Source organism: Rhinolophus ferrumequinum, chromosome 4 (assembly GCF_004115265.2).
Source record: "Rhinolophus ferrumequinum isolate MPI-CBG mRhiFer1 chromosome 4, mRhiFer1_v1.p, whole genome shotgun sequence".
NCBI classification, from domain to species: Eukaryota; Metazoa; Chordata; class Mammalia; order Chiroptera; family Rhinolophidae; genus Rhinolophus; species Rhinolophus ferrumequinum.
The window spans coordinates 63,224,987-63,251,282 of NC_046287.1; the positions used below are offsets into that span (position 1 = coordinate 63,224,987).

The window sequence follows — 26,296 nt, forward strand, 5'->3', positions numbered from 1 at the left end:
AGTGTGTGGCTGCAATGTTTCACTCCTCAGAGGATATCTCCATAGCTAAGATATCTCTCCCGATCCTTAATTGCCACACTGTGAGGTGTGGGACCTGCCTGTTCCCCATTTCCACCCTCCTACTTGTCTCAATATGGCTTCCTCTTTATAGCCTTAGTTACAGGACTTCTGTTCAGCTAGTCTTCAGGTGGTTCTCAATGATGGTTGTTCTATAATTTACTGGTAATTTTGATGTGGTCACAGGAGGAGGTAAGCACAGCGTTTACTAAGCCATATTGACTGGAAGCCAATCAATTTCTGATTCCTTCATGAATTCCTTGGTGATTACTCTGTTTGCAGGGATCTTTCCCTTTTCTAGATAGTTTATCTTATAGACACTAAAATACAATTTGGGCATTTTTTTTCAAAAACATACTACTTCATAAGTGTTCATTTGATTTATATTATACTTTTGTAATCACTGTTCATCATTGGTCCCTAACATGTAAATCATACTTAAATAATTAGCTCATGAATAACTGGCACTGCAACCAGAGAATCACAACAATAAAAATGGGGGGGGAGATGAAATTAAGAGCCATTTGCTTGATTATTTACCGACTGGTAGAAAAGAAGTTATTGATTATTGGTGAATGTATTTCCTTTCTTTATGCTTTCCCTCTTCCCCATAACTAGAAGTAATTAAGAACCGGTGTTCAGCCTCTGAATGCTATCCAAGGCTTCAGGAAATCCCAGGACCTGGCAGGTCTTCCTGTATTAGTACCGGCAGATAATTAGATAAACACGAAGTCTGCTTTGCATTGGCAACACCAGTGCGATTGAATATGTCAGGCAGAAACTGAAGATGCCAAGTGGGAATTCTATTCTATTCTCCTCTGGATGTTGAACATTTACTTAGGCTGTAGAGCATGCAGAAACACAACCAACTCTTGTATATGCCTTAAAATTCTTCCAATGATCAGAAACAGAAAAATCGAAAGAGCATAAATCATAGCCCATGTGTAGGTTTTATTTTTAGTTTTTAATTTCCTCATTGTATTATTCTTTCTGTTTCATTTTTAAAGATCCTGCTGAGAAATTACTTTCCAGAGACCATATTTACCCCATGTGTAACTAGGTTAGTTTAATTCTTGCTTCCTCATCCTCCCCTTCCCCACCCCCAGCCTGGACAGACTATCACAAAATCTATTGCACCTTTTAAAATGCACTCTGAGCACATCCATGGAGGACAAGTACAGAGAATATAATGTTTTTAGAGCTTCCTCCCAGGGTTTTCCAGTTGGTAATGTTAGAGAAATCATTAAAGAAATTCCAAGACAGAATGGCTAAACCACCACCTGAATAAAAACTTATAAGGTTTGATATACACATTAGTAAATTAAAACAGCTCTATTGACATTTTCTACCTAAAAACTGTTCACGATCCCATCATGTTAATTAGGGGAAATCATATGGGTACCACAACAGATGGCTCAGGGATGTCACTTCTGAGGACAGTGACCTTCCACAATTGCCCCTCAGCCAAAGCACATGATTAGTGTGCATTAAGAGATGTAGTGCTCTTTCTTCTTTCAAATTTGTAGGCTCTTTATAGGAATGTCCTTTGCATTTCCTAAACTCAGACAAATAAGTGTCCATAATGGCCATGCTCACAAGTACCGTTTGTGTATTTCATTTTTTAGCTAAATCATTTAAATTTCTAGATTTCATCTGACCTTTGTTATGAAGTTCTATCCGTTGCCATTGATTCTGCGTCTTTGTTTTTGTGATGAATATACAGAGTAAAATAGGCTTTTGTGTCACTGAAAACACTTGTAAGTATGTATTTACAAAGACTTTCTTATCAGAAATTGGCCTCAAAGTGATAAAATGCAATGTTTCCAACTGTGCTCCAAGGGAAGATACATATTAAGATCCTTTTTCCATTGTATGAATTATTTTGCTGTGATTCCCACTCTTTCATCCACAATAGGAAAATATTATGTGTATATAACACACACACACACACACACTGAAAACTGAGCAGAAATGTTCAGAGTCTATAATTCAAGCTCAAGGGAATAATCTATTGGCTAAAGTCATAATGATCACTTTCTTTAACTTAAGGGAGTGATATTCAAATTACTTAACAATTACTTAAGTACAAAAACAGTCACTATAAGTGCCAGCCTTGACATAGTGTCATGGTGGTTTCCTGCTGTGTCCAGGGTTGCTGGATCACAGGGAGGCCTTTGTGGGGAAAGGATTGGGTGTGTGGTGAGGGAGGGGTGAGACTGGGAAAGATCATTGTTTTAATGACTATCAATTGCTAAATATATAACATTGTGTAATTAGCAACTGATATACAGAGGTTACCAGTCCTGTCTTAAAAAAAAAACAAAAAAACAAAAACAATAATGCTTAAAGAGAAATTGTGACTTGAGAACCCTTGACTTGTAAATTTATTTTAAGCTTCATCAGTCCTCATGTTAGTAACACATTTACCTACCATTACAGACTAAGTACCTTGCACGTAGAGTCTACAGTTGTGTTTTCCATCTAGTCCCAATACCAAGAACAGTAACGGGATATAGTAGGTACTTAATAAATATTTTTTGAATTAATGAATACTGCTCAGACTGGCATGTAACTTCAATACCAGTGTTACAAAGTCAAGGTCCATATATTTCCTATGTTCTGTATGAATTCCTAGGACTTTGTGGCTTCTCACTGAAGGGATTGGAGTGGAACGCTAGAGGCCTAATTTGATGATTCAGTTCCTAGGTGAGGTTGGCAACCTGCTTTGTTGGGGTAGAGTATGGACTGACCTTTGTTTCATATCTAAAAGTTTTCCTCTCATTCTGCATAATAAACATCCAAATGGCTAATTTTAGGCATGACTGAACTAGAATTTCTCCTCAAAACTTGCTAAAAATAAAAAATCTGAAAGTACTGACATATCCATAGTATTATTTTCCCATTTTATATGCATACATGTACAAAATATGTAGAAAATATGTGCACATGTATAAAATATGAAATATATATACATATATATGCACAAATATATGAAAGCTACTATGCTAAGCAAAATAAGTCAGAAAAAGTCGAGAACAATATGATTTCACTAATATATGGTATATAAAACTGAAAACAGCAAAAGAACAGGACAAACAAATGAAGAAACAAAAACTCATAGACACAGACAATAGTTTAGTGGTTACCAGAAGGTAAGGCGGGGGGGGGGTGGTAGATGAGGGTAAAGGGGATCAAATATATGGTGATGGAAGGAGAACTGACTCTGGGTGATGAGCACACAATGTGATATATAGATGCTGTATTACAGAAGTGTATACTAGAAACCTATGGAACTTTACTAACAATTGTCACCACAATAAACTTTAGTTAAAAAATATATACACATATATGTATATATGTGTGTATATATATACATATATGTGTGTGTGTATATATATGTGTATACACACACACACACACACACACACACACACACATATATATATATATATATATATATATATGAATTTTAATGATTTTAATTTTTGTACTGGGATGAGACTTGGAGAGCATCTTGCCCAACCTCCTTTTTGATAGCTATGGGCACAAGGCACAGGATCATGAGAGATTTGCTCAAGATCAAGTGCTAAGTAATAAAAAAACATAAAACAAACCTGAACTAAAACCCCGGATTCCTGATTTCTAGTTCAGAACCCTTTTTACTACCTCATGAGCTCTTTCTGAATGATCATGGCAATTTTCCATTCCACTGAACACTGACAATGTCCTCTACCAATCATAAGACCAGGTCTCTTCTAATGATAACACAAACACTTTTCTGGAGAAAGGGGATGGCCAGGGTTAATGATAATATCTACTGATGATGTAAATATCTTCATTTTATGTACCACCTTTCTCAATGATCTTGAAGAGGTGCATGTATTTAATTTGTAATTTAGGGAGAAAAGATAGAATCAAAACTAAGAGCTTTCCTCTATCTCTGTAAGTCAGTTTGATCAGCACACCCCAAAGGCCTCTGAATTCTTTACAGGAGTAGATTATTCAGTTTTAAATCTCTTGCTGGATTGGGTTCTTGCCACTTCTTTTGTCACTGACTTCTCTATGATCTCAGACATTAAATCTTTCTCTAGTTCAGACTAATATTCCTCACCCAGGGTTTCGTACTATTGAATCTTGATTAAATACACTGCAAATGTAAAATTTGGAACTCACAGAACCAATGAAATAAGGGTAGTGTGTTTTATATGAAAGAAAGCCTGTATTTTAGAATTTCCTGACTAGGAGGGACCTTAGATATCAGTCATAATTGACAAACAAATCTGTTAAATATTTTTAAAAATACAGAAAAACTATGGCAAAATTGCTACTTTTGGGATGTGGAAATATAGAGTATGGGAAGTACTAGACAAACATCATTGATCCAGAATGATCGGTAACAGAGAGTAGTCCAGGGATGTGCATATTACTGTATAGTCCAGTAGTGTGTATGTTAGTTTTTTTTCCCCAAATCAGAAAGGATTTTTGAATTTGTATTAACAAGTTAGTATTTGCTTTATAAAAATTTATTTTCTTATGAGGTTGTTAGAACATGTATATTCCAAAAATCCTAGTGTCAGTATTGTGAGGATTGATTTTCTCACTTGGGAATCATCCAGCGCTCTCACCTCAGCCTTCCCCTTGAGTTATTTTTAAATAGTGGTTACAATTATGGAATTTTAGAATTGGTTGGGACCTCATAGATCATGTGGTCTGCCTTCTTCTCAGGACTAAATCCCATCTGCAACGTTAACTGTCACTTACAAGAAATTTTGGTAAAGGATATTGGAACTTTGACACACAGTATTTAAGAATCCTCACAATTACATAGTTAGGGTCCTCCTAACTCTGTTTTCCTAGAACTGACCAGATGTCTCAAATTACCACTCACAACTGCTTTGTATAAACAGCACGATTTGTGTCTCTTATAGTTATTAATAACAAGTACATTTTATTTCCTTAGACACACTATGTTAGATACATTAAGAAACGTTTTAACCAAATATCTAAAATGTCACACTGGGAATACTTTTGCAGAACATGAAAAACATACTTTTTCTGCCACAAGAACTCATTTACTAGACCAGACCAACACACGCACACACACACACAATAGTTATTATTATTTACACAAATGGAGTGCTTATTGTGGATGCTAAATGCTTTGCATGGATTAGCTCATTTCCTCCTGAAAAAGAACCCTTTCTAATAGACACTATTATAGTGTGTATTTTACAGATGAATAAACTAAGGTTTAGACTAATTAAGAAACTTGCTCATAGCATTGCAATCAAAATTCAAACTCAAGCAATCTGACCCCAGAGCCCTGAGTCTTCAACCTGTTCTTATCTATGGGATAATTGTTTGAATCCTGTGGGCCCATCTCATTATTTCTCCCAATTATAGGTTCATGTCCATTTCTAATTGTTCAGAGAATAACCAGTATGAACTCAGAATCACAGAGGATAGTTAAAGGCCATTCACTCTTTGCTCTGAATGCCAAAACAACACAGGCCTGTCTTGGGTCAGCTCTCATGGAAGCTGATCTTCTGTACCTTCTAACAATGCCTCGTTCAGAGTCTCTGCCTTCCCTATGCTTCTTTGGGATACCATCTACAAAATTTCGCTTAACGTTGTCGTGGATTTGCATTCCCTCCAACTATCTGGTTCTATGGCTAAAATTTCACTTCCTTAAGAAATGTTTTTAAGTTTTCTGATGAGTTTTCTGTCTCCAGTTTACGCTGTTATGGGGATACGTTCTTATTTGTCTGTTTAGTTTCCATGGGTTTTTGTTTTATTTGGCTTTGTTTTTGTCTTTTTCCTTTCTAAATAATGTGATATGGAAGTAATGTATCCTGCTCTCCAGCTGTCCTAATTTAATTTTAAAGAACTTCCTATTTATAGTGGAAGTGTTTTATTTCAGTTCTTCTTATAAAATGGACAAAGTTAACAACATGTGCCTGAGATAAACAGTCTTCCAGAAATCATGTTTTTAAAGCAGGACATTCATAACATTTCCTGTCCAATTCCACCAAAAGAATGTAAGCCTAGTGTAAAAGTACATATGATATATGTTGCGGGGAAAAGCAGATAGGAAGAGAAAAAAGTGGATATAAGAGAGAGACAGAATAGTCGCCTTGATTTCTATTAGCGGAGAAAGAAATTCTTAGCTAGCTTACTCTGTCATGAGTATATACAAGTAGCTCAGGTCTATGAGGAAATAAAGAGAAGATGGTGACAATAAAAATTTGGAGGATGAAAACAGATATCTTAAAGTGTTTCAGAGCTGCCTGATAAGAAAGACTAGATTTTTAATGGTTTATGAAATACACTTTAATCATGGCCCAATGGATGAAGGTGAATCCTTATGTGGATGGAGGATTATGTTAAAAATATATTAGATATCTTTATCTTTTAAAAATATTCTTCAATTTTAAAATTTTTAATTACACTTGACATACAACATTATAGTAGTTAAAGGTGTTCAACATAGTGATTCAACATTTGTATAACTGACAAAGTAATCACCCCAATAAGTCTAGTACCCCCCTGACATCATACATAGTTTTTAGAGTATTATGGACTATATTCCCTATGCTGTACTTTACACCCCTGTGACTATTTTATAACTGCCAATTTGTACTTCATAATCCCTTCACTTTTTTACCCAGTCATCCAATCACCTATCTGGCAACCATCAATTTGTTCTATATATCCATGGGTTTTGTTTTGTTTGTTTACTTTGATTTTTAGATTCCACACGAGAGAAATCACATGGTATTTGTCTTTCTCTGTCTGACTTATTTCACTTTGCATAATATCCCCATCTTGTCACAAATGACAAGATTTCATTCATTTTTTATGGCTGAGTAGTATTCCGTTGTATATATGTACCACCTCTTCTTTATCCAGTCATCTATCGATGAACACTTAGGTGGCTTCCATATTGTGATTATTGTAAGCAATACTTCAATGAACATAAAGGCACATATATCTTTTCAAAGTAGGGTTTTCAATTTATTCAGATAAATACCCAGAAGTGGAATTGCTGGGTCATATGGTAGTTCTATTTGAATTTTTTGAGGAACCTCCATACTGTTTTCCATAGTGGCTGCACCAATTTACAATCCCACCAACAGTGCACAAGTGTCCTCTTTTCTCCACATCCAAACTAACGCTTGTTGATTTATTGATGGTGGCCATTCTGACAGGTGTGAGGTGATATCTCGTGGTTTTATTACATACTTTCCTAACGATTAGTGATGCTGAGCATCTTTTCATATGTCTATTGGCCATCTATATGTCCTCCTTAGAATAGAAATATCTATTTGGGTTCTCTGCCCATTTTTTTAAATTGGATTGTTTGATTGTTTTGATGTTAAATTGTATGTATTCCTTATGGATTTCGTATATTTACCCCTTATCAAATATATCAGTGGCAAATATCTTCTATTTAATTGGTTTTCTTTTTAATTTGTTGATGGTTTTCCTTCACTGTGCAAAAAATCTTGACTTTGATGTAGTCCCATTTCTCTATTTTTTCTTTTGTTTCCCTTGCTGAGGAGACATATCCAAAAAATATTGCTAAGAGCGATGTCATAGACTTTACTGCCTATGTTTTCCTCTAGGAGTTTTATGGTTTCAGCTCTTACATTTAAGTCTTTAAATCATTTTGAGTTTATTCCTGTATATGGTGTAAGAAAGCAGTGTAGTTTCATTTTGTTGCGTATATCTGCCCACTTCTGCCATTGATTGAAGATATTGTCTTTACTCCACTATATATTTTTGCCTTCTTTGTCATAGATTAACTGACCAAATAGGCGTGGGTTTATTTCTGGGCTCTCTATTCTGTTCCATTGATCTGTGTGTCTATTTTTATACCAGTATCATGGTGGTTTGATTACTATAGCCTTGTAGCATAGTTTAATATCAGGTAGCATGATACCTCCACCTTTGCTCTTTTTCTCAAGATTGCTTTGGCTATTGGAGTCTTCTGTGGTTCCATGTACATTTTAGGATTTTTTGTTAGAGTTCTGTGAAAAATGTCATTGCTGTTTTCATAGCAATTGCATTCACTAGGTACATTGCTTTAGGTAGTATGGACATTTTAATGATGTTAATTCTTCCTGTCCACGAGCTGTATATCTCTTCATTTATGTGTATCTTCTTCAATTTCTTTCTTCAATATCGTGTTATGGTTTTCTGAGAACAGGTTTTTCATCTTCTTGGTTAAATTTATTCCTAGGTATTTTGTTCTTTTTGTTTCAAATGTAAATGGGATTGTTTTCTTAATTTCTCCCTCTGATAGTTTATTATAAGTGTGTGTAAAAATGTGACCAGTTTCTGAATATTAATTTTGTATCTTGCTATTGTACTGAATTCATTTCTTCTAATAGTTTTGACTGATTCTTTAGGGTTCTCTATAGTATCATGCCATCTGCAAATAATGCCAGTTTTACTTCTTCCTTTTTAATTTGGATGCCTTTTCTTTTTCTTGTCTGAATTCTGTGGCTGGGACATCCCATACTGTGTTGAATAAAAGTGGAAAAACTGGACAACCTTGTCTTGTTCCGAAACTTAAAGAAAAAGCTTTCAGCTTTTCACCACTGAGTATGATGCTAGTTGATGATTTGCTATATATGGTCTTTATTATGTTGTTATGTTCCCTCTATCCCCACTTTGCTGAAAGTTTTTATCATACATTGATATCGGATATTGTCAAATGTTTTTTTCTGCATTATTGATATGATATTATTTTTTATCTTGCATTTTGTTTATGTGGTATATCAAATTAATTGAATTGCAGATATTGAGCCAAACGTGCATCCCAGGAATTAATCCGACTTGATCATGAGGTGTGATCTTTTTAATGTATTGCTGAATTTGCTTTGTTAGTATTTTGTTGAGGATTTTAAAAAATCTATATTTATCAGGAATATTGTCCTATAATTTTCATTTTATGCAGTGTGTTTCTCTGGTGTTGGTATTAGTCTTGTAAAATGAGCTTGGGAGCCTTCTGTCCTCTTCAATATTTTAGAATACTTTGAGAAGGATTGGTATTCATTCTTCTTTGAATGTTTGGTAAAATTCACCTGTGAAGCCATCTGGTCCAGGAGTTTTGTTTTTTGGGAGTTTTTTGTATTACTGATTCAATTTCATTACTATTTATCAGACGTTCATATTTCATATTTCTTTGTGATTCAGTATTGAAAGTTTGTCTATTTATAAGAATTTATCCATTTCTTCCAGGATGTCCAATTTGTTGGCATATAATTGTTCATAGTATTTCCTTATAATCATTTGTATTCTGTGGTGTCAGTTGTCATTTCTTCTTCATTTCTGATTTTATTTATTAGGGATTTTCTCTTTTTCTTGATGAGTCTGGCTAAAAGTTTATCAATTTTGTTTATATTTTCAAAAGAATGAGCTCTTGGTTTCGTTGAGCTTTATTTCTTTTTAAGACTTGATTTTCATCTTTTTACTGAGTTTGGGCTATACTTGTTCTTCTTTTTCTGTTTCGTTTAGGTATAAGGATTGATTGGTCATTTGAGATTTTCCTTGTTTCTTGAGGTACACTTATATTGTTACAAATTTCTCTCTTAGAACTGCTGGGACTGTGTCCCATAGATTTTGGATCATTGTATTTTCACCTGTCTCAAGGTATCTTTTGCTTTCTTCTTTGATCTCATTGTTAAACCATTCATTATTTAATAGCATATTATTTAGCCACCATGTGTTTTGTTTGTTTTCAGTTTTCTTCTCGGAATTGATTTCTAGTTTCATACTATTATGATCGGAGAAGATGCTTGATATGATTATAGTCGTCTTAAATGTACTGATAATTGTTTTGTGGCTTAACATGTGGTCTATCGTGGAAAACGTTCCATGTGCACTTAAGAAGAAGGTATATTCTGCTGCTTCTAGGTGAAATACTCTGAAAATACCAATTAAATCCATCTGGTCTAACGTGTCATTTAAGGCCATTGTTTCCTTGTTGATTTTCTGTCCAGATGATATATCCATTGATGTCAATGGAATGTTACAGTCCCCTATTATGATTGTGTTACTGTTGCTCTCTCCATTTCTGTCTGTCAATATTTGCTTTATATATTTTGGTGCTTGTATATTGGGTTTATAGATATTTATGAGAGTTATGTCCTCTTGTTGGATTGATCCCTTTATCATTATGAAATGCCATTCTTTGTCTCTTGTGACAGCATTTGTTTTAAAGTCTATTTTGTGTGATATAAGTATCGCTACCCCAACTTTTATTTTGTTTTCCATTTGCATGAAATATTTTTCCTAGCCCTTTACTTTCAGTCTGTGCATGTCTGTTGATCTGAGGTAGGTCTCTTCTAGGCAGCTTATGTATGTATCCTCTTTTCTTATCCATTCAGTCTCCCTGTGTTTTGTTTGGAGCCTTTAGTCCTTTCATATTTGTAGTTATTATTGATAGGTGTGTAGTTGTTGCCATTTTATTGTTTATGATTGTTTTTGTAGTTCTGTTCCTTTCCTATTTGCTTACTCTTATATGTTCATGACTTTCTGTAGTGCTGTTTAGATTCCTGTGCTTTATTTCTTGAATATCTCTTGCAGATTTTTGGTTTATGGTTACCATGTGTTTCTTATATACCAAACTATGTTTATAGCAGTCTATTTTAAGTTGATGGCTGCTTAAGTTCAAAGACATTCTAAAATCACTACAGTAATTACTCACCTTCTAAATGTTTGTCATTTTTTACTTCTTTTGTGTGTATCCCTGAATTCATTGTTGTAATTACACACGAACTTTGTACTTTTGCCTTTTAACCTTTGTACTAGCTTCACAGTTGATTGAGTCACTGCTTTTGTTCTGTTTGTCTTTGTCAGTAAGAATTTTTTTCTTTGCTATATTTCCATATATATATGGAATATATATATGTATATATATACACATATATACACACAATATATATACATATATAAAATATATTTTATATATGTATATATAATATATATGTGTGTATATATATTTTATATATATATATATTTTTTTTTTCCCTTAAAGAAGACCCTTTAGCATTTTTTTCCTTTAAATTAAAATTTATTGGGGTGACAATTGTTAGTAAAGTTACATAGATTTCAGGTGTACAATTCTGTAATACATTATCTATATTTCACATTGTGTGTTCACCATCCATTGTCAGATTTCAGCATTTCTTGTTATACTGGTTTAGTGGTGATAAACTCCTTTAGTTTGTTCCTGTTTGGGAAACTCTTTAGGTCTTCTTCGATTCTTAATGATAGCTTTGCTGGGCAGAATAACCTTGATTGTAGGTCTTTTCTTTTCATCACTTTGAATAGTTCATGCCAATCATTTCTGGCCTGCAAATTTCTGTTGAGAAATCTTATGGGAGCTCCCTTGTAGTAAATGAAATGAGGACAAGCAATCTACCAGACACAGAGTTCCAAAAACTCTTAAAAACAGCAAGAGAAAAGCAGTAACTAACTGCTTTTCTCTTGCTGCTTTTAAGAATCTCTCTTTGTCCTTAACCTTTGCCATTTTAATTATAATATGTCGATGTGGGCATCTTTGGGTTTATCTTGTTTGGGATTCTGTACTTCCTGGGCTTGTATGTTTATATCCTTTGCCAGGTAGGGAAGTTTTCTGTCATTATTTCTTCAAATAGGTTTTCAATTCCTTGCTCTCTTCTCCTTCTTGTGCCCCTATTATGCAAATGTTGGTACACTTGATGTTATTGCAGAGATCCATTAAACTATCCCTTAAATTTTTTTTCCCTATTGTTCCGACTGGGTGTTTTAAACTATCTGTGTCATCTTCCACATCACTGATTTAATCATTTGCTTCATCCAATCTAATTTTGATTCCCTTCAATATATTCTTCTTTTCAGTTATTGTATTCCTCATTTCTGCCTGGTTCTTTTTTTATGGTTTCTATCTCTTTGCTGAAGTTCTCACTGAGTTCATCTATTATTCTCCTAAGTTCATTGAGCATCCTTATAATCACTGTTTGGAACTCTGTGTCTGGTAGATTGCTTGTCCTCATTTCATTTAGTTTCTTTTCTAGAGCTCTGTCCCATTCTTTAATTTGGGAATTGTTTCTTTGTCTCACTTTGGCTGACTCTTTGTGTTTGTTTCTATGTACTAAGTAGATATGCTACATCTCCCAGTCTTGGCAGAATTGCCTTATATAGTAGGTGTCCTGTGAGGCTCGGTGGTGTAGTCTCCCTAGTCAGCTGAGCTGGGTGCTCCTGGGGTTGTCTCTTGTATGAGGTTATAGTTGAGCCTTGATTTGTGTTGGCATGGCAGTGGGTAGGACTGACCCTTGGCTTACTGACTGTCTGCAACTAGAGCAGACGAGCTGTTGGGTGGGGGCTGACCCCATGGAGTGGGAGTCACCTTAGTTGGGCTCTGATGACAGCCAAATCCGACCTTCAAATATGTAATTTTTGAAGCTGGTTGGGTTATGTTCTGAAGCTGGCTACCAAGTGTGTTGGTTCTAGAGACTCTTGGGAGGGGCTCTTGTGTAGGCCAAGATCAGCCTCCATTTGTGCCCAGCTTGGGGCCACCTAGTGGAATGTATACAGTGATCTTCAGTTGGTTGCCACTTGTACTGGGCTTGGAGGCACTTACAAAAGGCTACCCTGCAATCTGAGGCTGGCTGCCACTAATGCTGGACTTGGGACACTTTGGTTGAGGCACCAAGATGTAAGCTGAAGCCAATTGCCACTTGTGGCTACTTAATTGAAGGTACATTCTAAGCCAACACTGGCTGCAACTTATGACAGTCTTGGAGCCACCTGATAGGAGTTACAATGCATGTTGAAGCCAGTCATCGCTTGTGTCAGCTTGGGGCTGCTTAATAAGAGTTACGCCTGATGCTTGTTTGGGGTTTGCACCCCTTTGAGAGGTTTTAGGAAAGTCTGCAGCAGGCACCAACACATGCCACTTATGTGGAAAAGCCACTGGAAATTGTTCCAGCTAGGTGCATGATTTGGGTGGGACAGGGTCTCCAGGAATCACCAGTACAGGGTGAATAATCTTAGCCAGGTTAATGGAGCATTCTAATTTGTTGCCCACTTGTGCCTTCTGGCTGGGGATGACTCAACAAAGTAACCAAAGGCATCTACCATCACTTCTGTCCCCAGAATGAGCTGCCCTGACCCTCCAGCCCTTACCCTGAAGCCAAATTTATTTCCTTCCCATATATTCCTGGCACTTCACAGGCTGCTGCCCCTGCAATGGAGTGAGTGAGTGAGTGAGTATGTGTGTGTGTCTGTGCAAAGGCTCCTCAGAATGTCTGGGATTCCAACAGCACTTTATCTCACGTGGATGCAATCCCTGCTGGTTTTCAAAGGCGATGTTAAGGGAACTCCTATTCTAGGCATTGGTTGGTGCTCTGGGCTGGTATGTGGAGTGTGGAGCTGTGACCCCTCACTCCTCAGGGGAAATCTCCACAGCTGTGCTATCCCTCCTGATTCTTAATCAGCATCCCAGTGGGTCTGGGAGCTGCCCATTCCATATTTTCACCCCTCCTAACCAATCTCATCGTGGTTTCTCTATATCCTTGTAGGAATTCTGTTCAGCTAGTCTTCAGGTGTTTCTCAGTGATGGCTGTTCTATAATTCAGTTGTAATTTTGATGTGGTAGTAGGAAAGGCCAGCACAGTGTTTACCTACTCTGCCATCTTAACTGGAAGTCTACCTTTTTTCTTTTTAATTAACAAGGCATCAAAGTGGAAAACTTTATAGGAGATAGATAACAAAGGTGGGATATTTTATGATTATTTGTTGTATATGGTCAGTTCTCCATCCTCTTTATGATGGATTCCACTCAGGATGTGGCACTCGACTTTAAGTCTTATCAAAAAGCACAAAAATGACAGTTTTATCCTTCTATAATTTTTAAAAATACTTTCACTAAGACACATGAGTATTGTGCTATCTCTGCTTTATTTTCCTTTTTAATTAAGCACAATGGAAACTTCAGTTGTGAGCCACTCTACTCTATCTCATTAAAGCTTGTTACTCACTGGTCTTCTTATTGGGAAGTGTTTACCAGGGCACGGGGGAGAGATTGTTGCTAATGATACCATATGTGGTACAAATCTACATACTTATTACTCTTGTGGGTTTGCAATATTGTATCCACATTTGCTATGCAGTATACATGAAGGCAACGCTGAATTAATCAATCGTTATACAGAAAGCAGCAATTGGGCATTTATAGGAAATGTTTTTTTATGTAAAAAGGAGCACCTCCTATGTACTATAAATGAAATGGAAATGGGTTTTTAATATTGAAACTACTTGAGAGAATTAGCAAGCAGTAGGAAACTTCATGACAACAGGCAGCATTGTGCTAGCAGAGTGACAGCACTGTACGAGTGTGGTGTCCTTGCTACACAGGGTTTCACTATGCAATAATTCAGCAATTGTGTAGTGCAGCTGGTTCTGAAATATGAACTTATTTCATAAAAAGTTTAAGAATGAGTCAAGTATGATTCCTGATGCTTTGCTTTAAGAAACGAAATAATGGGTTTTGTTTCAGTAAAGGGACAAACTTCTGTTAGAATCCTGTATACAAAGTAGGCATTCCATAAACCACAAGCAACAAGTAAGAGTTGTTTCAGATTCACTGAGTTAACTCCAGAATGAAAATTCTCTTATTTGGTGCTCCAGGAGAGACAGGGAAGGGACCGAAGTCATCACTGTAATGTATAACAGTGAGGTTTAGAATGGTCCTAGAGAAAGTGCTTACCAAGGCAACCTTTAATTTGATAAGATTGTAGGCTCACCTTTACAGGTGCTACCTTGAGGTCATTTAAGTAGATCATTCAATAGACAATGTGGTTAGATTATTAAACGTAGCTTGGGGATGTTTATTTGAACTTGCTATTATACAGATGTCTTTATCCTTGCTGTGGTTTCCAAACTGTCAATTCAAACTTTTCTTATCAATGTAGCCATCAGAAATGAAAACAAACCAGCATTTAACTGATATTTCAGTTTTTGATCTATCAGTGTTGAACTGTCCTATCTTAACATCTTGACAAGAAGGATGGATTTACTATCAGGTAGTTTAGCCTTGAAGATTTCCCCTCTCTCAGACCCTGTGGCATTTCTGTGGCTTGAGTCTTACTACATACTATCTGGGCACTAATCCCCTCTGAAGCAGATACATTTAATCTTCTCAAGCCAAAGCCCTTAGTTTTCTATCTGCTGGAATAAAGGGAGAGAGAGCAGGCTTTTCTTACTCCTTAGGATCAAACTAAACACCCCACCATGTTCACCCTTCTCTTCCTGTCAGTGAGGCATGTGCATGCTATTTACCTCTGGCTGTGATCCTTGGAGCATAGAAGCAGCTAAGTTCAGCAAGCAGAAAGGAAAGGGGCCAGGAAACTACTTGATTCTGGTGTTTAAGCTTAGAAAACAGGGATCCAAAAATCCTTGACACAATCACATTGCATAATTATCTTTCTGGAAAAGAGATGTTCTAGGATGAAGCCATTGGATTTTAGCTTATGCTTGCAATTTGGATCCTTGCACTAACTGCTATTGGCAAAAAAAATGCCTAATCTTACTATATCACCAGTCTTAGGACATTTATTTTCTTGTTGAGAGCATTTAGGTGTGTGGCCATCTGTGATAGCTTAACACTAAGGTTCTGTGCTCCAGTCACAACTGACCAAGCAACAATCACACCCAAATATTAAAGTGATCATTCAGAGCTGGCAGCTTCACCTCTAGGAGAAATGCAGCCCTCTGGGACAAAGGAAACCCAGATGCTTTGTTGAAAGCTTAATAAAAAGCAAATAATTGTAGGTCATCCAAGAGCCAAGCAATGTCATTGTAAACCTCCAAGAGAAGGTGGGAATTGAGGAATTGCTTTAGGGTGTTGTTTGGCATAGAGGAAACTCTCAAACTGTAACATGACCTAGATCCTTCAGAAAGCTACTGTTTCCATAAAGCTGTTGCCAAATGCTATTTTAATCAAACCCAGCCTTCACTGGATCCCTAGTCTGAGAGTATAGCTAGTTTCACCAAGAGCACTGGAACACAGTACCAGCGAGAGGCTCAGTGTGATGTTGGCATCATTTAACTAGAATGCTGCTCATTGCTTCCTGCAGAGATAGTACAGTGTTATTCATTTTTGTTGCCATTGGTAGCTACTCTCTGTCTAAAAGGGCAGAATATGTCCTGGGCTCTTGCAAACACACCACTTCCCCACTGATATATAAATACAGAGGGTGCCAAAAAAAATGTATACACATTTTTAAGAAAGGAAAAAACTGTATTAAAATTGTAATAATATATACCGATATCAAAAGTTGAATATAAGTCATGTGTTATACATGTTTTTGGCACCCTCAGATTTAACTCATCTCTTATTTCATAGGCTTCACTCTTTTTCCCTCAAAAATCTTAGTCACTGTAGCCATCAAGATTCCCTGATCACATTTGACAGACATATTAATATGCATACTATGGAGACAAAGGATGCTAGAAAAAAAATTGCTTAAATAGAAAAGGGAATAGAGTAATGAGTAAATTGACTAGAAATAACAGGTTCACATAGCATTTTAAACTCTTTGTGGGGTGATTTAACAGAGATCTCACTTCCAATGCTGAACATATTCCAAACCTCATTGTCTTCCTAGCACTTTTATTTCTACAATGGGAAAGTGGAAATGGAATACCTATTAAACTACACATGTGTGACTAAAACCATACACAGCCAATGTCCATAGGAAGGGCTCATTCAGTCAACCAATGAGTTGTTTAAAGCAACTGCCTGAGCTATGGGTGGTTCATAGTACTTGTATTGGAACATTCTATTTCTTGGCTCCAAGGAAGGAACTAAGCTTTAGAAATTCACAAGTACATATGTATCTGTGATGATTAATTTTATGTGTCAGTTAGACTGAGTGATCAGGTGCCCAGATATTTGGCCAAAAATTCTGTGAGGATATTTTCAGAGGACACCAACATTTAAATCAGCAGACTGGGACATTGGCTCTTCCTGGTTCTTCAGCAGCCTGCCAACCTTTGGACTTGAAATAAGACATTGGCTCTACAGATTTTGGACTTGCCAGATTCCGTAATCACATGAGCCTATTCCTATTCCTTAAATAAATCTCCTCTATCCCTCTCCCATATCTCCTCTCTCTCTCTCTCTCTCTCTCTCTCTGTCTCTCTCTGTCTCTCTGTCTCTCTCTCTCTCTCTCTCTCTCTCTCTCTATATATATATATATATATATGTGGTTTTGTATAGTTATATATATAAAACTACATATATAGTTATATATAACTATATATAGTTATATATAACTATACATATAGTTATATTTATATAGTTATATATATAACTATATAAAACCATATATATGTATTTATATATGACTATATCATATATTTATCGTTATATATATGACTTCAGAGTTAGGATATAGGCTGGTCAGCACACTTTCAGTCCTGGTAATTCCTTTTAAACGTAAACAGAACTCATACTCAACGGACAAATGCTGATATATCATAATAAAATGCAAATAAGTATTCATGTATTTGATAACAATTCTTTCTTACCTTAGGGGCTAACCATTGTCTATCTTCAAAAGTAACGCTAAGTATTAGACAACTAAGGTTGAAGCCTTATATCCATAGTTTATTTTTTTCCCAAGTGCAAGCGCAATCTGTGGTTTGTAAATAAGGTTATTACTATGATTATTTAAAATTTTAGTTGGTAACCAAATAGTTATATTGTCAATGCCTCTTTAGAAGACTTGTGAGTGTCATAGTCCTAACTGGATCAATTAAAAAATATGGCTACATGTTAAAGAATAGTCCAAGGTATATTTCAGAAAAATCTGGTGGCAGTCAGGAGGGTCAGAAAAACATTTCCTTAAACCTCATGCTATTGAGTTTGTGTTAGGTTTCCCTACAATTTGGAAGGGTGAAGGCGTTCTGAAGAAGGCAAAGTGTTGGAATGTCTTTATTAATAGAGAATAGAGAACATGGCCCTTTCATTATTGAGACTGGTGGCTAGGTTGCCTTCTGTTACAGTCCTGGGTATTGCATCTGACACATTCATGGATTCAGTACTTGTACTAGCAAAAAAAGGCACTCTGTGCTATTAGCGCTCGTTAAAAATAGTGATCATTGTAACCAATGTGTTAACATATACACTATTTTGAAAAAAGACAACAGCATATTTGAAGACGCTTGCTTTCAAGAATACCCAGTTGTATTGATATAGAAAAAATAAATCCAACGTACATATTTCCTGTATACTGCCATCTTCCCAAATAAAAAGTGACACATATTCAGGAAAAGATGATAAACTAGTGTTGAGCTACGTTATTTTTTCTTTGCTGGATATTTTCCAAGAAGGATACCTAGTTCTATGCCCTGATATCCTGAATCTCTTGCTTTTTAAGGACCTAAGCAAAATCAGTGCACCTTAGCTCAACTGAGTGGGCAAGTGGAGAAGGGAGTCATATTTACTGAGCACCTACTCTGTCATGAAATATTCAAGTATATTCTTTTACTAATCTTGAGATTAACTGAAAATAGGTACCAGTTGTGGTACTTACAGGCAGAGAAGTTAAGTGAGAGCACCAAATTAAAGCCTGTCTTATGTGACTATTTTATCCACCCATACTTTCTTCCCCAGGTGGTGTCCCTTGGAGGTGGAATAGTGTAATCTCAGGAATAAAGAAAAGGCTTGGGGATTTTGAAATGAACATCCTAGTTCTTGCTCTGGCAGACCAATTTGATACAAACTCACGCACCTCCTCAGGTATCATGTATTTCCCCCATTTTGTAAGATAGCAATCACAACACATGTCCCTTGTTACAAAACCATGGACTCTGAAGATTATTAAATAATTTATCGTGTTGTTAAATTCTTGGGTGAAATACAAACATGGTGATCAGTATCAGAATTTAAACTTAAAAATGGTGGCTACTAAAAGAAAAGAAGTGCTGAGCTAAAAAGTTGAAAAAGTTTTCTTAAAATCTTATCTGGTTAAATTAATAAGTGTATACATTTATGAAACTTAGTGATAAAATATTTAAAATTATCCCATCTCTACTAAAAATGTATTTGTCTATTTTCCTACACTTTTTACCCATTTTCATTTTGCTCTTACAGATTTTGCTTTCTGCTAACTAATGTAACCAAATTAATGATCATGATGTTTCTTTTCATATTATGGACAAAAACTGAAGATGTTAAACAGAAGGTGTTACCTAGAATGCAGAGACCATCTGTGCAGTTTCTGGATTCCTGGCTTAGACCTTCACAGAATTTGCCCCCATTTCTTGGGGGTGGTGCTGTGCACTCCCGGATCCGCAAATGCTCACACTCTGGACTGCAGACTGACCATTCGCTCCACACTTCCCAGCTCCCATCCACTTCAAAGGAAAACAAAAGGAACCATCATTAGACTGAATCCAGCAGCTATCAGGAGACTTACCCCAGGACTGCTGTACTTCTTAGAGCTGGATTTTAAAGAAATCACCACCACAACAAAAACAAAATAATAGATTTGTTTCTCTCCATGGTTTCTTTCCTAAAGAGATAGCTTCACAAAAGCAGTGGGGTAATTTTCTATTTCAGGATGAAACTAGTTATTGAATTTAGGCAAGCATTTGAAATATCAGTGCCCTTGGGGTGGCCAGTGCCCTTGGGGTGGCTAATAATGCCATTATCTGTTCTTTCCCTGTCTTTCATGTCCAAGTGTGTCTTTGATGGACAGATAAACTATGTGCAGTAACCATTGGTAATCACCACTTCCTTCGGTGTTGACAGTTTAGAACAGAGAGCAGAATGAACTATCTTTAAGCCCCTAAACAAAAAGTTAAATCCACATATATTGATAGTAATACTAAAAGAGGTCAAACCCCAAGATACCACAACTTACATAACTAGAATTTCTTGGGTCATGGATTGCTGCTGTATGTAGAAATGAACAAACTGAATTTAATTCCACTAAAAATCAACCCTAGAGATTACAGCAGCTGTTTGAGGCAATTGTCGCATTACCTCCTAGGAATAGTCCAACCACGCTTATGTGGGTTAAGATATTGCAATTTTCAATCTAGAGTGACGTGTCAGGAATAGAGTAACCGATGATGAACTTGAAGCAAAATGTCTGAGCCCTTGTCTTGGTTCTGTCAATTGATTGGCTGAGCAACCCTGAGAGACTCACTTAGCCTTACTGTACTCTTTCTGAGAATACCCACAACACAAAATTAAATGACATTACATGTATAAAAGTTACTTGCACAGTACCTGGCACATAGTAAGCACTCAATAAATTTTTATTGACTGAGTTCAAAATGAAACTCCGAGAATATGCTGCTGGTGAGAGCCTCACCTTAGCTTTGCATGGAACTAGATTTGAGGTTTTAGATGCAAGGCTCTAGTCCGATGTTCAGGGAGTTAATGTTTTATAATGCATGTGAGACCCAGGATCAATTTATTTCTCAGTGGGAGGATATGCTTCCATAAAGTCATCTTCCAGTTCATCTATTTCTCATTGTATACGTTGGGTCAGAGCCAGTAAGAGGTGAACAAAAGAACTTATAAAAGCCTTATTTGGCAAATGAAGTCTCTCTATTCAGAAAGGAAGGCAAGCATAGACCAGAGGTAAAATAAACTGCTGTAATACTGTACAATCTCTGCCAATTGTATTGTAAATAAATACAAAGCTAAAATTGATAAGGTTAGTTGATTGGTAATTGATGATAAGTGTTAAGTTTTTGTTATCTGTTTTGTGCTCACAGACAAATCACTCAAATCCCTGCTAGCTATTATACAAATGAATGCCACAAAATGGGAGAACCAAGGAGAGAAGGGGATGGCTTAGCAACCAAACACTGGTGGTATAATACTACTTCAATGCATTTGGCTTATCGATGGTGAGTGTCCAGGGTCATCTAAATATACAGCGGGTGCCAAAAAATGTATACACATTTTAAGAAAGGAAAAAACTGTATTAAAATTGCAATACAATGAATGATGTTAGCATTCGATTAACATCATCTTTTGAGGCAACATCATACTACACATTGCTACTGTAGTTCAATTCAACTTCGAAAAGTAGTACATAGTAATAGATAACATCTCTTAAAATGTGTACATTTTTTTTGGCATCCACAGTATGTGTGTGTGTGTATGTGTATATATATATATGTATATATATATATATATATATATATATATACACACACACATATAAAATGTGTGTGTGTCCCAAAACAGAGTTATTTCACCCATCTTCTTGCTATAACATTGAGTTCTACATTAGCATTTTGGACAAAGGCTCCATTCTAAGAATTTCGGAGAGGGTAATTTTGGGAAAGAAGGTTATACAAAATGCTTCACACCAGCTTAATAGTGTTGGTGTATCAGAAGGGAAAAGGGAATCTACGTATATCTCACCAGGACAAAGAGAAGTGCAGGTAATTTTCTGCACTGACATTCCCTCACAAAAGGCCCCACCATTGAGAGGAGCTGGGTTGGTGCAGGTCCGGGAACGTTTCTGCCATCCTCTACCACAGCGAACATTGCAGGCTGACCACTCTGTCCAGGAAGACCAGCCTCCATTCACTGAGAGAGAAAAATGGGGAGGGGAGAAAAAAGGAGAAAGGTTTTTACTGATTGCCTACTATGTGCAAGCCATTGTGCCAGGTGTTGTGAGTTGGGCATCCAGGGACAAAGAGACAGTGCCAACCCACACTGGCTGCTCCATTGTGAGGCAACAGTGGGGCTGACCTCATCTCTGCCCTTCAGTCTACTCTTCTGATACAAGGAGGGACACAGATAATTTTCTTTGTTGGGAAATTACGAAAAAATAGAACTCATCAACATATCTCTAAAGCACTTGAAAATACCAGCATTTGCATTTCTATTACTTTAAGTGCTTCAAAAATAAATCCCAGGGCTTTTCTATTGTGCAAGGGACTGCCTTTACTTAAATAGCTGGGAATATCTTTTGTACAATACCTGAAATATTCAACAAATAAGTAGTGTTTGTTTTTGGTGGATTTCATATTGCCAGGAGAGGAACTGCTGACCGCAGATCTGGGGAGAATGGGGGTGGACAGTAGGGCCAGAGCGGGGCGAGGTGGAGTGGGAGGGGGAGCAGAAGTTGCCCACCTCAATTCTTTTCAAATATAAACACAATGGAAGAAAATAAACAGCTCTTAAAATTATTTTTTAAAAGAGAGAGATGGGAAATGTCACTGACTACTTCGTCCAAGTGCAGAATTGGATGGGAGAGCAAACATTCATTTCAATAGAATGTGTTCTCACCTGCCAAATGGGAGAGGCAGGGGAAAGCACTGTAGTGGAGGACCCCCTCCCCCACCGAAAGACCGTGTAGCTCTAAAAGTTAAAATTTTAATGAAACACTCATCCCTCTACTACTCTGCTTTCCTCCCTCCCGGTCCTGTCCATTCCTGGCCTTTGGGATGGTCTTACCATAAACCACCACCGTGGCTGACAGGCTCCTTCTCTTGGCCACAATGTTGGCTGCCATGCAGGTGTAATTCCCTGAGTCCGAGAGCCGCGCCTGCCTAATGATCAGGTTATGGTCAGCCCTGGTGTCAATGTTCTCATCTTGCTCAGAGTCAATGGGCTCCTCATTCTTCAGCCATTCCACCTATAGGAAGAAAACGATGTTAACTTTACTAGTCGTTAGAAAACAAAAACAAAACGAAAAATTCTTTGTGGAATTAGAAGGTGAGCACTTCTGGTGTGGGAGAGAGATGTACCGAGCAGAGCGATAGCAATGACCTTTTTCTCTGTACTCCATACCCCATCCCTTTTATTTAGTAAACTTGGTATAGTCAGGAAATGAATACTCAAATTAATAAACTGGAGGCAGGAAAAGGGCATAAATATCCTCTGACTTTGACCCATTTTCTAAAAATGCAGTGGAAGAGACAAAAGAGGTGACTGCAATTAGGTCATTTCATTATAGTTCATTTTAACTCTGATGATGATGTTTCAATAACTAGTGCAAAATGGAGCTCAGAAGATCGACACATTATGCAGAACTTGTATTTTGTGCTGAGAAGATATTATGTTGTCAGACAAGGTTTGAGGTCAGTATATTTACATTTAAACAAATTTTAATAGAGGTGTGACCATGTAAAAAGGCCAATGTAATACACATTTGGGCAAATCTCAATGTTCCCTAGTTTTGGGTGTAGGTTTCCTTGGTGATCATTTATGTCACTCTTTCAGTGATTTAATGGACACTTAGGCTGGGCTAGATGCCCCACACACTTCAGGCCCATCCTTTGTTCTGGAGGAGCTCATTTCTCACAGCCTCTGAGTATAGGCTGGTCTCATCTCAGATTTGTTTTTTGTAGCTTGCGCCTGGAGAACCTCCTTTCCTCTTTCCATTTCCATTCTAATCTTATCTTTGGTTCAAACTTCTCTTTCTGTAGACACCTGAAGAGGATACAGACAGAATCTTCTGCTCCCTAGATCCTCATTCTCCCCCAAGCTGGGGTGCACCACCCTTAGCTCACCTATTTCTTCAAGCAGACCAGCCTACCCCTGAACTAACTGCTTTCCTTCCTCATTTTGCCCTCTGCTTCCACATCTAAATGGCATGTGCACTCTCTCACACCGTTATAGTAGCTCTAGACACATCTCTTATTTGAAAGTAACCATTTAGCTCTATTTATCAGCATATGTTACACACAGTAATTTAACAGTCACATAAAAAACTAATTGAACACAGAAAGCAAGGGCAGTGACTACACCAAAGAGACATCACACAGAAGCATAGGCATCGGGGGACTTTTTCATCATACACTGCCTACCATTAGCAGAGATAATTGAAAGTTGGTTTTACAATAAAATGCCTCGTTTCATGTTTAAATCCAAAGAATTCTAATTTATCACCAAAAAACCAAGTGGCATCTGTTACATAACAATTTAGTTTATAAGGAATTACTAGTCTCTATAAAAAGGGATCAGAAGAAAACGTATAATGATCCTTTATAATGATATTCACCTCAAGTACTACCCCATTAATGAGAGTTTAGGGTACCACAAATCATCACCATCCCAAATCTACCCTAGACAAGGTCAATTTTAGAAAAGAAAATGATAGCAAATAGCCAAAAGAAGAGAACTGAGAACTGCCTTAAAACATCAAGAAGAGCTAAGAAAGCAACTGATACAGAGCCATGAAGGAAAGAAGCACACTGACTACCAATCCCGGCAGTTCCTGCTGGCATCACCATGTTCTAGCCAGATGCCTGGGACTGCTGATGACCCAGAGCTCAACAGTACCGATCTGTTTAACAAAGTAGGACAGTGCAACCAATTTTAAATCGCATCTGACCCCTAGTCTGTGACAAAATATCCCCCATTCCCCACTAACATTGCATATTTCAGTCAATCATTTATTCATCTGATAAGTATTCAAATATATATTGAACATCTGAGCTTATCCTACGAGTTGGGTAAAGTGAGCATGGTTTTGTTTAAGCCAAGAAAACCAGCATAGTTTCTTCTTTCATGGATTTTATATTTAATGGGTACGATGAAAATAAACAACTAAATGGACATTGCCCCCTAAAAATAAAAGCTGGGAGTAATACTGTCACCAATATCTGGGATGAAACATTTACTGTAAAGCCAATAGGATTGGATTTTTAAAATCACCATTACTGCTGTGTGACTGGAAAGAACAAATTGGTCTCTAAAAGTAGGTCTGAAGAGCTTTGTCCTTCACTACTTTCCTACTGGCTCAGAAATTCAGATCGGAAATTGCCTGGCTCTCTGATTGTTAATTCCCTACTTGTGCTATTTGTAGCACCTAGAAAGCTGTTCCCTTATGTCCCCACCTCAGTCATCTCCTGCCTTCCCCCACCAAACACACACTCCCCCCACAAACAGCTGGTCATGAAGTCCAGAAAGTTTGGCCCTGGTCCATAACTAAATTATTCCTGGTGAATTCACTGGCCAGAAAAAGCCCTGATGGCAGTGCCCCTGGAGATAGAAACCAAAGCAGTCCCAGGACCTGGACATCAAAGAAAGCTTTCCTTTACAAATCTTGGCCCAGAAGAAATTAAAGCCACAACCATCAGGTAGAGGTTTGGCTTCAAATTAAAAACTTATCTAAAAATAAATCATACACATAATTAAGTGACCAACAAACTAGGAAATGCCACCAATTTGATAGATAAAAGGTTAATATGATAATCTGAGAAATAATAATCTGAATAGTTCAAAAATCATTGTGTTTGTGTGTATCTCATATAAGTTAATGATAAAATCCCATCCTAGATAATATCCCATAAAGTATACAGTTCATCAAAGGGAAAACACATGGCAATTAAACAATTGAATATTCTACACCACTAATAAAAAGTTAAACAACTGTCGTGCGGGGCGTCCGGCGGGGTCTCTGGTCCCGCTCCCCAAACAAAAACGCAGGACATGGTGAGGCCAAAAAGGAACACCCACGGAGCCATAGGTAGGGGAGTCATACCACTATACTCTCGCTGGCGGCTGGGTTGGAGACACAGGAACCAGGAGCAGCATAATTCTCAACCCTCACTGCGCCGCTTGCAGACTCAGCCACCATCTTCTTGCTAGCTCCCCCTTTTTCTCTTTTCTACTAGCCTAGCCACGGCAGTTATATTCATGGCTAATGGCTCACTGGTTACAGCTGACGGCCAACTAGCCACAGCTGCTGGCCATTTGATCACAGTCGATGGCCATTTACTACCTGAGCCCGCACCTTTCTATGTGAGGCTGAGAGCCTGGAAACTGCTTTTTGGGGCTCTGTCCCCACACTCCACCCCTACAGGGTCTCGCCTCACAATCTACGCGACAAGCATCTTCCGCGAGGGGCCCTGTGCGAGGAGCCTGGAGGTGAATGCTATTTCCTGGACACAGCCAAGCTCTCTGGTCACAGCCAGGGTTTCTCAAGGCACCACCAGTACTTCTGGGCACAGCCAGACTTCCTGGGCTTCTTAGGGTACCACTAGTCTCCCCGGGCACAGCCAGGGTTTCTCAGGGCACCACCAGTACTTCTGGGCACAGCCAGACTTCCTGGACTTCTTAGGGTACCACTAGTCTCCCCGGGCACATGAGGGCCTCTCGGGGCAATGCCACTCTCTCTGGACACAGCCAGACCTCCTGGACTCAGCCAGGGCTCTCAGGGCACTGCCAGACTTCCTGGACACAGCCAGGGCTCTCAGGGCA

At 37.6% G+C, this 26,296-nt stretch overlaps 1 protein-coding gene across 5 annotated transcripts in view; it reads right to left on the reverse strand.

Annotated features, from left to right (window-relative positions):
- The window catches only part of UNC5D (unc-5 netrin receptor D), a 512,115-nt gene that overhangs the window by 107,144 nt on the left and 378,675 nt on the right, over positions 1-26,296 (reverse strand). For 3 of the 5 annotated variants that reach the window (XM_033105078.1, XM_033105079.1, XM_033105077.1), the window contains exons 5-7: positions 22,544-22,724; positions 21,503-21,670; positions 19,306-19,470 (exon numbers count right to left, since the gene is read on the reverse strand). In XM_033105078.1, the coding sequence (XP_032960969.1) occupies positions 19,306-19,470; positions 21,503-21,670; positions 22,544-22,724 (514 nt within the window). The remainder of the gene's footprint in view (positions 1-19,305; positions 19,471-21,502; positions 21,671-22,543; positions 22,725-26,296) is intronic. The other 2 variants (XM_033105080.1, XM_033105081.1) reach the window with 1 other exon arrangement.